The 17,959-nt window shown below is 41.0% G+C and overlaps 1 protein-coding gene across 2 annotated transcripts; it reads right to left on the bottom strand.

Annotated features, from left to right (window-relative positions):
• Positions 1-1,268: 1,268 nt before the first annotated feature.
• LOC121585516 (ectonucleoside triphosphate diphosphohydrolase 3-like) lies at positions 1,269-17,322 on the bottom strand. 2 transcript variants are annotated; one of them, XM_041901851.2, is made up of 10 exons: positions 17,236-17,322; positions 14,429-14,548; positions 10,550-10,667; positions 8,983-9,142; positions 8,536-8,695; positions 6,549-6,779; positions 5,591-5,851; positions 5,260-5,370; positions 4,330-4,467; positions 1,269-1,870 (listed from the first exon to the last, which is right to left on the bottom strand). In XM_041901851.2, the coding sequence occupies exons 2-10, from the start codon at positions 14,543-14,545 to the stop codon at positions 1,679-1,681; spliced, it is 1,488 nt and encodes a 495-aa protein (XP_041757785.1). In that variant the 5' UTR covers positions 14,546-14,548; positions 17,236-17,322; the 3' UTR covers positions 1,269-1,678. The 2 variants fall into 2 exon arrangements, with proteins under 2 accessions (XP_041757785.1, XP_041757786.1); XM_041901852.1 differs by lacking the exon at positions 14,429-14,548 and having other exon boundaries at positions 17,236-17,308.
• Positions 17,323-17,959: the final 637 nt, after the last annotated feature.

Below are 17,959 nucleotides of genomic sequence, written 5' to 3'. Positions count from 1 at the left end.
GCCCCCTTCTGGTAGCTGTTGACCTAGGACACATTGACTTGCGGTCAAAAACGGAGAAAAAAGGAAATTGCATCCCAATTCTCCACCCTTCTCCTGAAGGGGAGTGTACAAGTGCACGCTTTGAGAGAAGAATCGGAAACATACATAAAGACTACAGGGGGAAGTAGGCTAGGTAAGGTAAAGAAGAGGCAGGAAACAGATATAACTAGCTGGAGTCCGGAGATGATAACATCATGGGTAATGTTCAGTTTATTGGTAATATGGAACTTTCAACCAACAAAAAATGACTGAATGACAAGTATTTGCTGATGTAGTACATCAGACGAGAAACATGCAAGATCTCAGAGGTAGATGACCACATAACCGATAATGCCATGCCATCCAGCAAAATATGTAATTAAGAGATTGTAGCTAGAGTCATTTCAGGTGTCTACCTTCAACCTTCATTCAACCACCTGATCTACAGTACTGTATAGCTGATGACTTACTGCAAACTGCGATCATTTTTGCTCAACAGTTCATTAAGCAGTTAATGCTTCCCTTGTATCATACTTTAAGTCACTGAATCTCTTAGAATTGTCTCACTCGTCTGTTTGGGATGAGCCTAAAGCACAGAACAAGATCTTATAATGCATTACTGACCCTCAAGTGTATCTTCTCACTGAAAACACTCAAACAAACACATGGAATGGAGATCCTTTAAACAGCTTAACATGCATTATTATGTTCTGTATCATTTCAGCCATTAGTTTTGAAAGTACCCCAAAATACCCAGAGAATTGTGCACAATTGTGTACAATGTTATCCATTTCGTATGATATGATACCTATTGCAAAATGTTTTTTTATTATTCCCCTGCAATGCATATGATATCTTACGAATTCCAATTTGTACAATATGTTATGCATTTGCAAGTGCTTAAAGGGGCAGTGCAGTCAAAACGTGATTTTCCAGTTTTTTTTAATGATATTTCTACTCTATGAGGTCAAAACAACACTGTTCAGGTGGGATGGAGTTTTGGCCCACAGCATGACATCACAATCTGATCTGTTTATTTTGACCAATGACCAGTCAACTTTTATTTGCATATGTATCCTCCTACTTTGAAGGAGTAAGCGGGGTAGGCACTAGAGTCTAGAAGATCCTATCTGCCAATCAGGGCTGTGTATGTAAATATATTTATCAACACGCCCACACGATCAGACTGAGCATTTCAATGGCAAAAGGAGGCTCAGGGAAATAAATAATAACAAATATATTTGGAGTTATTTTCATTAAATAAACACACATAGTGATTTATTAGACAAATAGTGATGATTTAAAAATAAAATGAATAAGACTGCATGTGGGCTTTAAGATCCTGTTCAATCTCTTTAACTGCACCTGTCTGTGTTCTATTGTTGCCTGCTGTAACTGTGTCTGGGTGGGACCATTTGGAGGCCAGAAGCACTTTCCTCCATCAGGTGTAACTAGGGTTGCAAAATTGTTGTAACTTTCCCAGGATTCCAAGATTTTCTAGAAATCCCGGTTGGAGGATTCCCAGATTCCCTGCTCATTCCCTCCTGATTCCAGGAATATTCCAACTGGGATTTCTGGAAAACCACATTTGGGGAAAGTTACTGTAATTTTGTAAACCTAGGTGTAACTGTAATTTCAACACACTGCCCTCTAGTGGGGGTCAGTAGCAGGTGCGCACAGCCTTGATGATCAGGAACATGACACTGACGATGGTGAGGGCGGTGAAAAGGAAGAGGAGGCCACCGAACAAAGAGTTGGCAATGGGGAGACGCACCAGCTTGGCCTCAGCAGGGATCATGTTGGATGTATGTAGCATGTATCCCAGACTCCAGCCTACACTCGTGTTATGTACCTGGAGGGGACAGAGAGACAGCGTAAAGAGAGACAGACAGAGACTCACTTAAAACAGACTACTGACCACTAGCCCCTACACCAGGGTTCTTCAATTCCGGTCCTGGAGGGCCGAAACACTTCTGTTTTTTATTTCTACCTGGTAGTTAATTGCACTCACCTGGTGTCCCAGGTCTGAATTAGCCCCTGATTAGAAGGAGAGGATGAAAAACAGAGGTGTTTCGGCCCTCCAGGACCGGAATTGAAGAACCCTGCCCTACACTGTAGAGCAGGTGTTCCCAAACTTTTTCACTCGGGTCATTTTATCCCCGCGGCCCCCTGCCGACCCCTAGGGGGCGCGCCACACAGTAGAGAATTGACAAGACAGTTTGAAGACAGACAGACTCACTTAAAACAGACAAGTGTTTCCCAAACTAGGGATCGCCTGATTTGAAAATGGCGTTGCGAGTGGAACTAAACCGGTGTCGCTAGCCGCTAGATGCGGTTGTAATAAACAGAATGGTTTCTTTTTTCTGCCTACACATGTGGCTCTATCTTTTGAACCATTTAAGCTACAAAATATTATGACCTCATCACTGAAAGATGAGACTCTCAGGAACACGTATGTGTCTGGTTCCCTCTACATTGTCCACAAGCCTAATTAGAACAGAGTGGACAAGACCAGGCAATAAATCAGACTGGGGGGAAAAAAAATCAATGATGTGTTCTTTTCTACACCGAACATCATACAACATTATTGCCTACTGATCTTCTGAACCTCCCAATACCTTTCTGATGCAATTCAGTCACTTCAAACTATACTTCCTTCAGATTGAAGAACTGTCAGACTGATTTGAAATAAACTGTCATAGCCCCAATTTAAAAAGTTCATATTGGCCGTTGATTACATAACTTTTTAAAAGAGTATGTACTCTTAATTTTAAAAACGTTTTAAATTTGGATACCACTGTTTACACCCTAGGGGACATACAAGACAGGGTGATGACAGAGGTCTTCATAAATTAACTCCAGATGGTTCAACACAACTGACCTGTTCTCCTTATTTACATACCTACAGATCCCAATAGTCATGGAATGCATTGTCTCTGTTTATTTAGTTGAGGAAGCTTAAACCCATCTTTGCAAAATCTCAAATGCTTCACTGCCACACCTTTAGACCCCTGTCTCCTACACCCCAGCCTATGGGATGAACAAGATTTATGGGACGAACAGACTTAAAACAGATTATTGCTCAATTCCAAATTGTCACCTAGCCCCTACATCCTAGGCACTACATTAGATCTGCTAGGATTGGATGGATAAATATAAGCATTATGTCAATAGCTTCATATTACCTTCTGATTGGCTAGGTGGAAATATCTCCTTACTGCTTCCACCTATCCAATCCTCTCTGATCTACATGAGTGGCAGGTAAGTAGGGGCTAGTGGTTGATTTGGAGTTCAGAAATCCTGACCCTTTTCCCAATTCTGGCATCCTCTATCACATATTTTTTGCTACAAGCTCTCAGTCTCACATCAGAATTAGACGTTCATCTATGTTTCTCAAACGTCATATTTTGAAGTTATAGATGCTTATGCCCATCCGCCATCCCTGTCCACAACACCCTAGCAAAACGAAACCTACTTGAAGGTAACAGCGCTCACTGTTGCCCCTAGTGTTCAGTGAGATACATGGATGGAAGTCGAATACTGACTTGTGTCATGGGTGACCTGCCTGCTTTTTTAACATCAATGGGAATCATCAGAGAGAATTAAAAAATATATATAGTCTATTGGAAAAGGCTGAAAGACAACAATGCATAATGAACATTACAAGTTGGAAGAACGTTTGCCGTTTATAAATAATTGAGGCAAACTATGCCCCCCAGGGGGAAAATGACTCTAAACTCTTTCTTTCCTTCCACTGAAGAAGTCATGTCTTTCAACCCCCTCTGATGATTGGACAAAGGGCATCAATTTCTCCTGTCACCCAAAACACAAAGCACAGAGAGACAATAGCTCGCTTGTTTGTAAGAATGAAAAACAGAGAATCGTCATCTTGGGGGACAAATCCCCAATTTTTCATCATGTCAAACAAGCTACTGTAACCAGTCTGTGTTATGCTTTGATTTTGAAAGAATGACTTCATGTTACACTTCATTGAGTCTAACAGACTGAAAGACTTCAGCTGGAAGTTCCAGTCTGGACTTCCATCACAAGTTCCATTTTCTTGGGGCATAGGAAACGAGTCTAGCCTCTTCCTTGTCACGATCTTGGCCTCTGTTAATGATAGTATATCCACCATTTATATTGGTTTCCAATGGAATGAGTCACTTTCCACTTGAATGTTTATCTTTTTGCAGTACAGTATAAGACCATAAAAACATTTGATCGTAACTACAAACTACAATTTTTGCACTTTCATTTGGAAGCACGTGTTTGGATCCTCTAAGGTACCTGGCTGTATTCTGCCACACTTACCTGTTTTTGGAAGTCAATGTGTTTCCAAGTGTCTTTATTGAACTTGTAGCCATTTACAAGTAACGTCTGGACGTAATGTGCTGAATAACAGTAGGACTTTCTGTATTTTTCAGTTATCCAGCCCTTTTTTAGCTTGAGCTAAAAAAAGAAGACAAAAAACAAACATTCCATTTGTCTATCCATTACATTTTCCATGTGTTGAGGCAATTTTCTAATAATTTCTTCTAATGATACATTTCTAATAATACATTGCAATAGCCTAGATAATTGTTGGAAAGCACCACTGTCTTACAAAAGATGCCTCTGTTGTCTGTGTGTAGTTCCATTTAAAACACCACCCAGGAATGGTCCTCATAAATGAACCTCAGATGGTTCAGTACAGTTGACCTGTTGTCCTCTTTTTTATATACCTACAGATCCCAATAGTCATGGAATGCATGGCCACTCTTTCTCAGGTTGAGTAAGCTTACCCCACATCATTAAATAGAACATCTATTTACTCGTATTTTACATCTATGCTTACCTCTATTTTAGCTAATGTCAAGCTCTTCTCTGTCACAGCTATAAATGTGAAAATTGCTATACAGAGGATCTTAATTTAATCACTCTTTTGTAGTGTATTTGAGTTTTTAAAAGGCTTCTAAAGTTTGTCATTTCCACTTTGAAATTCCAGACCTGATTTGTCCTAACAAGAAATGTATAAACCCCTACAAAAAATACCATTAATTATAATCCACATAATAATTCAAATTTCCTGGTGCTGCAGGATTATTTTCTGCTGTAGAAAACTGGCTCAAATTAAGATCCTACATCAGTAGCTGTCAGTGTAAAAGAACTCCCAGTGGGCCAGTCCATGGAGCAGAATGACCACTACCACCACCACCAACAACAACAACCACTACAACAACTACAACAACAACATGGACTCACAGTGGGCCAGTCCCAGGAGCAGAATTCCCAGGTAGAGGAGTTCCACTGGTCCAGTTGTGAAATACCTTTCAGCCCGACAGCCTGAGCAGTGTAGAAGAACCCAGCATAGGCCTGAGGGAGGGAACATGGGTTAGGTGCTCAGACAGACACAATATTTATTGGATAACTGCAAAATATGACCTATATATACAGTCTATCTGTCTATGTGTGTGTACCAGAAAGTCCCCAGGTCAGACAAACACAGTATTTATTGGATAACTGCAAAATATGCCCTATATATACAGTCAGTCTCTGTGTGTGTGTGTGTGTGTGTGCGTGCGCGTGTGCGTACCAGAAAGTCCCCGGGTCCCACGGATGGTTGGTAGACTCCGTTAAAGGAACAGTTCGTGCAGGAGGTCAGGTCAAATATGGATTGCACCACGTCCCTACAAGCTACGTTGTCTGATGACCCCTTCAGTGTGATCATCAGCTTGGGGTCGTAGTCGGCAGGTGTATCTATGCACTCAGTCCCAAAGATGGACTCAGCCGACACAGACATGTTGTAACCAAGATTGAAGCAGGGGTTGGTCACATGTGTAGCGTTCTCAGAGTTCTGATCAGTGAGACAAAGAGAGTACAGTTAAAGTATTTACAGTATGTCCCTTTAACATTCATGAAGAAGGAATCCGAAGGATCAATAGCTGAGCTTGAACCTCTTTTCTACTGTAGTAGTTACAGCGTTACTAGGCTACACAGGTATAAGAACAACTATAAGTAAAGTGGGACCGTTATTATCACTGTTGTCTAATCAAAATAGTTGTCTTCAGTTGTGAATGCATTATCTACCATCCTAGTAAAACAGACACTTTTCGACCAAGCTTGCAAAACAAACCATATAGAAATGGACAGATCAATATGGTTAATACCATGATGCACTTTGCCTCATCTCCAAGAGACAGTAAAGTGTCAAGGTAATGAGGTGTCCTCAGATTTCTTAGGATGTGGTAATTAGATTAATGGATGTTGTGGACTTAGACAGATGGATTGCATTAATTACACAAAAAAAGACACTTAGCTAAGTATAAAAGCATCATCATCATCATGTTGACAAAGCTGCCAGGAACGAATGTGAGCGATGACATAACAGATTCTGGGTTCAAATAGTATTTATTTTCTTTCAACTAATTTACAGCTGGAATAGTCCCATAACTCCAAACCCAGCCCATCTAGTACTCCAGGCATGACCAATCAGGTATTTGGTAAAAAACAAATACTATTTTAAGTAAACCCAGATTTCCTTTATACAGTACCTTCACTAAAGCAGCGAGGACTCTCTTCTCTGCCTCGTTCTTCCCATAACACAGGAAGCTGTGAGTGTAGATGTTGTATTCGTAGCCATAGAGGGAGACCTGTACAATGTCTTTTCCCCGGGCATTGGGATCTGGGAGGGTGAAGGCTATCTGGGTGGACGCCCCTCCTAGATCCATGGAGCCCACCATCTTCCCTCCGGCAGGCCGCACCCACATGTTCCATATGTTTCTCTACAAAACAGAGGATAGATTGTTTTCGAATCAATTATGATCTTTATGTAACACAATGATAAGAACTGCACTGTATTGTGATAAATGCATTCTGCTAAAAACCCTACACTGCTAGAAGAAATGGTGCCATATTGAAGGGTTCTATCGCTTGCTTCATACATGGCCCTCAAAAAGGTTCAATATAGAGCCGCAAAACAATCTTATTTTAAGCATTGTAGAAGCTAAGGAACTTGTCTGTCGGCCCTGCATTGAAGACCAAAATTGCTAAAATTATTTTTTGATAAAAAAATTAATATATACCAGTTCCATTTAGGGACCAAAAAAAAAAGACAGCTGCGCCAAAAAAGTGTTAAACAATCAAAATCTATTTTATATTTGAGATTCTTCAAATAGCCACCCTTTGCCTTGATGACAGCTTTGCACACTATTGGCATTCTCTCAACCAGCTTCATGAGGCAGTCACCTGGAATGCATTTCAATTAACAGGTGTGCCTTCTTAAAATTTAATTTGTGGAATTTCTTTCCTTCTTAATGCGTTTGAGCCAATCAGTTGTGTTGTGACAAGGTAGGGGGGATATACAGAAGATAGCCCTATTTGGTAAAAGACCAAGTCCATATTATGGCAAGAACAGCTCAAATAAGCAAAAAGAAAGGACAATGCATCATTCCTTTAAGACATGAAGGTAAGTCAATACAGAACATTTCAAGAACTTTGAAAGTTTCTTCAAGTGCAGTCGCAAAAACCATCAAGCGCTATGATGAAACTGGCTCTCAAGAGGACCGCCACAGGAATGGAAGACCCAGAGTTACCTCGGCTGCAGAGAATAAGTTCATTAGAGTTACCAGCCTCAGAAATTGCAGCCCAACTAAATGCTTCACAGAGTTCAAGTAACAGACACATCTCAACATCAACTGTTCAGAAGAGACTGTGTGAATCAGGCCTTCATGGTCGAACTGCTGCAAAGAAATGTGGGTGAACAGATGATCTCTGCATGTGTATTTCCCACCGTAAAGCATGGAGGAGGACGTGTTATGGTGTGGGGGTGCTTTTCTGGTGACACTGTCTGTGATTTATTTAGAATTCAAGGCACACTTAACCAGCATGGCTACCACAGCATTCTGCAGTGATACGCCATCCCATCTGGTTTGGGCTTAGTGGGACTATCATTTGTTTTTCAACAGGACAATGACCCAACACACCTCCAGGCTGTGTAAGGACTATTTTACCAAGAAGGAGAGTGATGGAGTGCTGCTTCAGATGGCCTGGCCTCCACAATCCCCCGACCTCAACCAAATTGAGATGGTTTGGGATGAGTCGGACCGCAGAGTGAAGGAAAAGCAGCCAACAAGTGCTCAGCATATGTGGGAACTCCTTCAAGACTGTTGGAAAAGCATTCCAGGTGAAGCCGGTTGAGAGAATGCCAAGAGTGTGCAAAGCTGTCATCAAGGCAACGTTATTCTTTATTTATTTTTGATCCCCATTAGCTGTTGCTGAAGCAGCAGTTACTCTTCCTGGGTTCCACACAAAACATAAATCATGACATAATACAGAACATCAATAGACAAGAACAGCTCAAGGACTACACACATTTAACATAAGAACAATAGAACCATAAAAAGGTCCTACTGACAGTTACACACATTACTGACAGTTACCCACACATCAGTACATATGCATATGCCTAAGACTTATTTAGGTATTTCTAAAGTAATTGTAAAAGTTTTGAAGTTAATGTAAAATTCTAATGTACCGTACCTCCAGGAAGTTTCCCATCAGGTAGTTGACGGTGATCCAGCCGTACAGCCCCTCATCGTGTCCTGACATGATGGAGGCATTTTGGAAGTTAAACGGCAGAGATTGGAGGTAGTTCTGCAGGTTCCTTAAGATCTCATTGGATTTTGATTCATTCTGTGAACTTGTAAACAAAAGAGAGATACATGTTGAGGTTATATATTATTCACAGTCCAGTAGGGAATTTAGAGATCAATAATAGGCCTACAGTAGTTTAATTAAATATGGTATTAAACCTATTAGTATTCTGTGTGTGGGATCAGTATGTGTGTGCACGTGTGTGCATGCACACATGACTACTTTTGTATCTACCATGGATCCATTCCCAGAAGTGCAACAACAGAGATAGGTCCATACCTGGAGGATTGGTGAGGTACGCTCACACAGGAGGAAGACAAAACCACAACTCACTGTAGCAGCCTCATCCCAGCAGTTGCCCCAAGGTAGAGGATGGTTGAATTGTGTTGGTCTGCGGGGACGATTTTTGTGATGTTGTTCATACATTCTTTGATCGACACCCAGGACTGTTTGTCCTGTGCATCGTCAACTAACATATCCGAGATACCAGGGCCTGGGGAATCAAATCAGACTGAGCTCAGAGTCATACAATACCTATTCTCAAAGTCACAAGGAAATTATGCGCTAGATAGCTAGACTGCATCACTAAACAAAACTGGATTATATTTATAGTGCTTTTACACCAGATGCATAAAGGGCAACTCCACCACTTTCAACCTCATTTTCATTATCTCCAGCACAATAGCAGTGTCAACATTTGTGAAAACGGTACATTTCTAAGTTTTGTTGACATTTTTTAAAGTTAAAAAGTTCTACCCGATGACATCATTCAAAAGTTAAACCATTTTAAAATCAGTGATTTTCAAAACACTATAGCTGTGTTCACAACACTAACCATACTATTTGTGACGTAAATTGAGTATGTGGTATGCTTATTGGTCATAGTATGGATATAGTTAGTATGCCAAAACTTCCCGGATATCGTACTAAATTCGCCAAAATACGAAGTATACAAGCAGTGAACACTATTTCCATACTTTTAGGGCCCATAATGCAATTGTTCAGAAAATGGGCGAGGCTTCAGAACGTTCTTGCCATCAACAGAATGTTACAGTATATACAGTATATTTACATTTTAGTCATTTAGCAGACGCTCTTATCCAGAGCGACTTACAGTTAGTGAATACATTATTTTTTATACCCCCCGTGGGAATCGAACCCACAACCCTGGCGTTGCAAATGCCATGCTCTACCAACTGAGCTACATCCCTGCCGGCCATTCCCTCCCCTACCCTGGACGACGCTGGGCCAATTGTGCGCCGCCCCATGGGTCTCCCGGTCGCGGCCGGCACGACAGAGCCTGGATACGAACCAGGATCTCTAGTGGCACAGCCTTAGACCACTGCGCCACTCGGGAGATAATATATGGGGCATACAACCATCTCAGCTCTGCAGATTTTGCTGCGAAGAGACAGAATCATTAGATTCGATTCTGGAATTGCCCCCATGTAGCTTGTTGTGGTCACAGGTTCAGGAGTGGCTGAAAAATCACAGCCTTCATCTAAAATTAACCCTACAAATTGAACCATTGGACGATTTGGAAAGCAATATTCAATATATCAGCAATATAAAATATTCATCTTTAACTTACAATTTGTGGATACTATGTGATTGGAAAGGTTCAGAATTAATGTAAGACATCACAGCGCAGTTGAAAAATATATGTCACATGGAAATCAAGAGAGGATGGTCTACGGAGATAGGTGGGATGGGCTGAGAGTAGCAGAGGGGTGGGATTAAAAGCTCATGCTCTATAATAGTTAGGACCGAAAACACTATCATGTACACCGGATATGTCTCAGAACTATGTATCCACATGTATCACAAAATAGCTGTGAAAATAAAGTTACTTTTGTCCTCCGAAGAGGGTTTAAAAATAAAATGAAACATGCAGACTCACCAGTGACCATGCATCTGAGTGTCTGGCTCACCACCCCAGTGTTATTTTGCTTCTCGGCTGGCCATTGATACAGATACACAGTAGAGCGGGAGGAGCCTGAGTCGATTACTATGCCATACTGCAAACAGAGGAGAGCAGGAAAATCACACCACATATCCAAGATGCTAGTTCATATACAGATGTTTTATCTTAATTTGATCACTTTGTTGTCGCTTAGAAATTTCCTGTGCCGCAGGAAATTCAAATGAGCCTTGTGATTTACATTAATTCACTGAAAACCCACAGTTCTCTTTCTCTCTCGCTCAAACGCTAAAGCACCAATAAATGTCCTACTACTGTAGGTCCTACTGCTGCAGGTCCTACTGCTGCGACATTCAAATGTACAAAAATGTATCTGAAATGCAGCCATACACAACCGTTGTTTTATATAGCTTAATAACACAAGAAAGATATTGAACTCTACTACGACATACAAGTGTATCCGAATGCAACCGTAGGCTACACCTAAATTATAGCCTACTCTAGCCTATCAAAACCAATTTCCCGTTAGAAATGATCACTTTTTTTTGGGGGGGGGGGGAATAATCAAATCCTCCTGCTGCAGGATTATTTTACTCCTGCGACGAAACTGGTCAAATTAAGATCGTACACCTGTATACTGTATACAGAAAAGTCAACTGATACAGCTATAATGGATCTGAACCTAAGGAGAGAAAACATACTCTTGTCTGTTGTCCAAGAGTAGGAGGACTATTAGATCAATAAATTATGCAGTGGTACACGCATAATAGTTGTATAATGAAAGGCAATAATTTATGTTATGATAAACAATCACTATCTCCTAAAGTACAGTCCATCAAATACCTCACAATTATTACACAATTATTGCACTCCACTCCTGATTGGCTAGAAGCATAATGATTGCACTCCATTATGGTATGATTATTACTTCCATAATGTCACGATCGTCTGAAGAAACGGACCAATACGCAGCGCGTGGAGTGAACATGATGACTTTATTTAATAAAGCAACCACGAAAAACAACAAATGACGATAGTGAAGTCCTCTGTAACACTGACAGAAACATGGAACAAAAACCCACAAACACACAGTGAAAACACACAGTATAAATATGGCTCCCAATCAGAGATAACGAGCCGACAGCTGACACTCGTTACCTCCGATTGGGAGTCATATGACTAACAAGCTACTCCAACCAAACATAGAAATACACAACTAGAATACCCAACATAGAAATACACCCAAGTGAAAAATAACAACCCTGGCTCAATAATAAAGTCCATGGAGCCAGAGTGTCACACATAAAGCTGACAACGGGGACAGAACATGAATACAGTGAGGGAAAAAAGTATTTGATCCCCTGCTGATTGTGTACGTTTACGTTTTTGAACAGTGAGAGACAGAATAACAACAACAAAATCCAGAAAAATGCATGTCAAAAATGTTATAAATTGATTAGCATTTTAATGAGGGAAATAAGTATATGACCCCTCTGCAAAACATGACTTAGTACTTGGTGGCAAAACCCTTGTTGGCAATCACAGAGGTCAGACGGTTCTTGTAGTTGGCCAACAGGTTTGCACACATCTCAGGAGGGATTTTGTCCCACTCCTCTTTGCAGATCTTCTCCAAGTCATTAAGGTTTTGAGGCTGACGTTTGGCAACTCAAACCTTCAGCTCCCTCCACAGATTTTCTATGGGATTAAGGTCTGGAGACTGGCTAGGCCACTCCAGGACCTTAATGTGCTTCTTCTTGAGCCACTCTTTTGTTGCCTTGGCCGTGTGTTTTGGGTCATTGTCATGCTGGAATACCCATCCACGACCCATTTTCAATGCCCTGACTGAGGGAAGGAGGTTCTCACCCAAGATTTGACGGTACATGGCCCCGTCCATTGTCCCTTTGATGCGGTGAAGTTGTCCTGTCCCCTTAGCAGAAAAACACCCCCAAAGCATAATGTTTCCACCTCCATGTTTGACGGTGGGGATGGTGTTCTTGGGGCCATAGGCAGCATTCCTCCTCCTCCAAACACGGCGAGTTGAGTTGATGCCAAAGAGCTCGATTTTGGTCTCATCTGACCACAACACTTTCACCCAGTTCTCCTCTGAATCATTCAGATGTTCATTGGCAAACTTCAGACGGGCCTGTATATGTGTTTTCTTGAGCAGGGGGACCTTGCGGGCACTGCAGGATTTCAGTCCTTCACGGCGTAGTGTGTTAACAATTGTTTTCTTGGTGACTATGGTCCCAGCTGCCTTGAGATCATTGACAAGATCCTCCCGTGTAGTTCTGGGCTGATTCCTCACCGTTCTCATGATCATTGCAACTCCACAAGGTGAGTTCTTGCATGGAGCCCCAGGCCGAGGGAAATTGACAGTTCTTTTGTGTTTCTTCCATTTGCGAATAATCACACCAACTGTTGTCACCTTCTCACCAAGCTGCTTGGCAATGGTCTTGTAGCCCATTCCAGCCTTGTGTAGGTCTACAATCTTGTCCCTGACATCCTTGGAGAGCTCTTTGGTCTTGGCCATGGTGGAGAGTTTGGAATCTGATTGATTGATTGCTTCTGTGGACAGGTGTCTTTTATACAGGTAACAAACTGAGATTAGGAGAACTCCCTTTAAGAGTGTGCTCCTAATCTCAGCTCGTTACCTGTATAAAAGACACCTGGGAGCAAGAAATCTTTCTGATTGAGAGGGGGTCAAATACTTATTTCCCTCATAAAAATGCAAATCAATTTATAACATTTTTGACATGCGTTTTTCTGGATTTTGTTGTTGTTATTCTGTCTCTCACTGTTCAAATAAACCTACCAGTGGGCAAACGTACAAAATCAGCAGTGGATCAAATACTTTTTTCCCTCACTGTACATAACAAAATGCAGCTACTCTGTAAGAACAGGAAACCCTCACTCAGGCATAAAGACAAATACATAGAAATGTTTTGCTCTGCCCTCTGGAACTAGAGTCTGGTTCAAGTTTGTCCAAAAGGACTGATTGTGTATTTTTTGTGTGTATGTAATGACATGTACTGATAGATGCAAACACACACGCACACTACATGTTAATGTTTTTAAATGTATGTAAATTGTAAAGGTATTTTTCTTTATGTGTCAAACCCCAGTAAGACTAGCTGTCACCATTGGCAGCAATAATACACATTCCAGACCCAGACCTGGATTAAAACAGGCCAAGTATTTTATATCTTTGAGAGTTTGGTTGAACCTGCCCTGGAGTGCCAGATGGGCAGGGTTTGCACTTTTGCAGACACTTCCATTAGTACCATTTCATTGCGTCAGGAAAGATTATATAAAGCACAGCAAAAATGTTGGGAAAGAAAATAAAGACCATTTGAACCAACCTCAGAGTCTCAGTTCCTGCAGTGTTGAAGTGAGTTTTCCCTTCTCTTATATAGACCCGGTGTGCTGACTAAAGGTGATTGGTTTTCATTTCACAGAGTTATTAAACGTTTATCATTTGATTAATAGGAAATAATGTATTAACCCTGTTACCCAAAGCTGTATCAAGTCAACTAGTCAAGTGTCCCTTCATCCTTCCTTTTGAGTGTGTCCCACACGCATCAAATGTTTCCCCAACACCAACCTGCCTTGAATACAAACTACCCTGGTGTTTATAATGCCATCTAAGCTAACTGCCCCCATTCACTGTAGTTTGGCCTGACTCCTAAACAGGCTGTAGAGACCCAGGCTGATCTGTCACCTTCTGTTTGTGATGATTGTCTTGATGTCTGGGTAAATACAAGGTAATACATTTACATTTTAGTCATTTAGCAGACGCTTTACACTGTAAATACAGCTCTTTGAGCAGAGAAGGATCAGGAATGTGGTTGTTGTTTTTACCTTCAGACGTGACTCAAAGATCCGCTTATGACCCTGGATCACAGATATAGTAATGATGACAGCCAGACTAGCCAGGAGAAAGAAGAAAGCTAGGTATGTCCCAAACTTGCATGCCATTTCCTGTAGGGCAGAGGACAGCATGTTTTAGCCTTTGACATTTGACATTTATTGTGTTGTCCAGGTCTTACACAGACTGAACAAACCCTAATGCAATAAGCAGGGCTGCTGAACCCTGTTCCTGGAGCGCTACCATCCTGTAGGTTTCTGCACCAACCCTATAATCTAGCACACCCGATTCTAATCATTAGCTGGTTAATAAACTGAATACACTGTCTGTTTTTTTTTAATTATTTTTGTTTTTTTGAGAACGTGTGGTTATAAACCGTTATGACACAGTAATTAGTCGTTTACCACTGTCGATAAATACAGCAATTATATCACTAGTATCTCTTTCTTCGGTGTGTCAGTGTCATCACCTGTTGTTTGCGTCCCAAATGGCATCCTATTCCCTATATAGTGCACTACTTTTGACAAGAGCCCTATACGCCCTGATCAAAATGAGTGCACTATACAGGGAGTAGGATGCCATTTGGGACGTACACGTTGTGTCATCAGTTACAGGACTGTCAGTGGTCTAGTTTAGCCATAAAGTGACTGTTTCTGTTTATCTCTCTGAACAAACACACTGGTCACAGTTGTCATTTGTGAGATGAAAGACTCTGTGGGAGCTATTTCCAGGACTGAAGCCTTTCACAGACTCAGAGGTAATCCGATGATTTTCCCACCTTGTCAGGGATGTTTTATAATGTTAAAGTAACAACAGGGCTGTTGTTCTTTCTTACAAGGATACTGTAGGCCCCTCAAACCCAACTCTGGATCTCGAAACCAGTTCCACTGTATTTAGTCATTGTTCCCTTATAATCAGGGACTGATTTAGATCTGGGACACCAGGTGTTTGCAATTAATGATCAGGCAGAACAAAAAAGCAGCAGGCTCTGGAACTCGTAGGGTAAGAGTTGAATACCCCTGCTGTAGACCGTTTCTAATTGCATAGTTATCTGATATGTGATGTAGTGCAGTGGTAATATTGACCAAATAAAAAAAAACATTCAACTCCACGTTTTTGCCTGCTGAAAGTCTAAGTTTTATTCAAGGTTATATTCCTAACCTCTGACCTTTTAATTCAGACCATCTTGGTAACCACTGGTGTAACTTCATCCTCATGTCAAGGATGACTACAAAGTAGCCAACAACAAATATATTATTTTACTTCCTCAAAGACCATATGGAGTATACACAAAATTGAGCTCACAAAGCAAATAGGCCTGCCTGCTTTGAAAGAGCTTACATAATCACTGATTTGAATGAATTAAGATACAGAACACATATTCTTGTTTTAGTTACTTGATCTTCTTACATAGAGATAAGAATACACACCACCCTGGACTTTATAATGCGATCTATGCTAACTGCACCCATTCACTGTAGATTGGCCTGATTCCTAAACAGGCTGTAGAGACCCAGGGCTCTATTCAATCCGTATCGCAGAAGTTCAGCATTACAGCATGATTGAAATTTAAAGGATATGTTCACACGTTAGCGGAGACTGCATTCATGGTAAACGCTGCATGTATGTCGGCTGAATCGGAAAATACCTTTACATTTATCGCACAATCTGTAACACTTCAGCAGTACAGATTGAATACAGCCCCCAGTCTGATCTGTCACCTTCTGTTTGTGATGATAGTTTTGATGTCCGAGTAAATAAAAGGTAATACACTGTCAATACTTCATATGAATGACGTATACACAAAATCCTGCTTTGAAAATAATATAATAATAATATGCCATTTAGCAGACGCTTTTATCCAAAGCGACTTACAGTCATGCGAGCATACATTTTTTTATTTTTTTTGTGTATGGGTGGTCCCGGGGATCGAACCCACTACCTTGGCGTTACAAGCGCCGTGCTCTACCAGCTGAGCTACAGAGGACCACAAAGAGCTTACATAATCACTGATTTGAATGAATTCAGATACAGAACACGTTGTTTCATTCACCTTATCTTCTTACATGGAGATAATACAAACCACAGTATTACCTGTCCTGCGCATTCGTACATGGAGAAATGTGTATACTGAAGCAGAATTCATATCGATTCAGTAGGTTAACTATCCAATAATCCTTCATTAGGAACAGTGAGAATGCATTATACTGCTGCCTTCTATGTACTGTATCATGTTGCCTTTAGTGTCTGAGGGTGATATGTTGACCTACCCCAATCCATTGGCACTGTGCCCCAAGCACCTCACTACTCTCAGTCTCTACTGAGCAGTTTCCGCCCCAAAGCAAGGCACAATCCCAGCTAGGTTTTTATTCACATGACTTGCTACGGTTAAAGAGTTCCTTGAGAACATGCACACCAAGACAGTGTCTCTTGCTGTGGTGCTGGGAATAAGACAAAACCTTCTGCACCTCTTTACCTAGTTAAACATGCATGTCTATTTTGTTAATGTCTTAAAGTTCAACATTTACTTAGCTTGACATAGTATGGTTTGAAGGTGTATTCCTTCAAAGGACAATACAAAATTGCAATAAAGCGTATTGTTATTATTAATGTATCATTATTACATTACTTTCACTGAATTACTCAAATGAACTGCAATACACAAAAAGACGGATAGAAAAATGATAGGCTTAAATATGAAAGGTCAGAATGAGTAGAATCACACAGTATCTTACCCTGCTGATAACAATGCATCCCCCCTGGTCTTTTTCTGAATGAATGAAAAGATCTGTTAGCTTACCTCAGAGTGAGTGTGGACCTTCCTTCGTCAGTTGGAAGCAGCAGGGCATAAGTAAGTGTTCTGAAGAACACAGCTCCTCATTCCTCATTGAACAGCCTACCAGGACAGGAGACTTGTACTCCAAGAGGGAGGGGCCTCACGCACAGGCAGCAACACCCAACAAAAGCCCCTCCCATCTGAGAAGACCAATATCAAAAAAGCGGTGGGATGTTTGTTGAATTTGTATTAGGAGAAATATACAATAGAGATAATCTCTCACACAACAGCCCTTATTTAACTAGGTAAGTCACTGAGAACACATTCTCATTTGCAATAACGACCTGAGTTAAACATTTACAGTAGATCACTCTCATACACTGACTGCAGTTGGGTGTGGGGTAAGTGTTTGATTGATTAATTGATTGTTTAAACACACGGCAGAGGACTTAATGCAAAGGTCTACAGAAAGCCCTGAGAAGACAACAATGCATGGAGCATTAGTTAGGATTTGACCCAATATCAGTGCACTGTAGCAAGTCTAGTTTTACTGTCCGACACAGTTGAGATAAGTGAAATAACCCAACCTATTTGACATACAGTACAGTACACTCTTAGAATTGGCTTTCAGATAGATTTTTTTGGGCAACCTATTAGAGTAAATATCATTCCTGTTAATCTGTTCTGTTGTATTGTCATCACGTTAAGGTTGAATACTGACAGTTTTGTAGCTTCATTGAGTTCCTCA

The sequence above is a fragment of the Coregonus clupeaformis genome, chromosome 17, assembly GCF_020615455.1.
Source record: "Coregonus clupeaformis isolate EN_2021a chromosome 17, ASM2061545v1, whole genome shotgun sequence".
Classification (NCBI taxonomy): domain Eukaryota; kingdom Metazoa; phylum Chordata; class Actinopteri; order Salmoniformes; family Salmonidae; genus Coregonus; species Coregonus clupeaformis.
Note: the sequence above shows the minus strand (reverse complement) of the source record. Positions and strands in the feature narration are given on the sequence as shown.

Excerpts from the sequence above, each read along its gene's own strand:
- LOC121585516 (XM_041901851.2), bottom strand. The coding sequence starts at position 14,545 with ATGGCATGCAAGTTTGGGACATACCTAGCTTTCTTCTTTCTCCTGGCT. Across the intron at positions 9,143-10,549 it reads ACTCAGATGCATGGTCACTG|GCCCTGGTATCTCGGATATG; the intron begins GTGAGTCTGCAT and ends TTGATTCCCCAG. Across the intron at positions 5,852-6,548 it reads TCCTCGCTGCTTTAGTGAAG|AACTCTGAGAACGCTACACA; the intron begins GTACTGTATAAA and ends CTCACTGATCAG.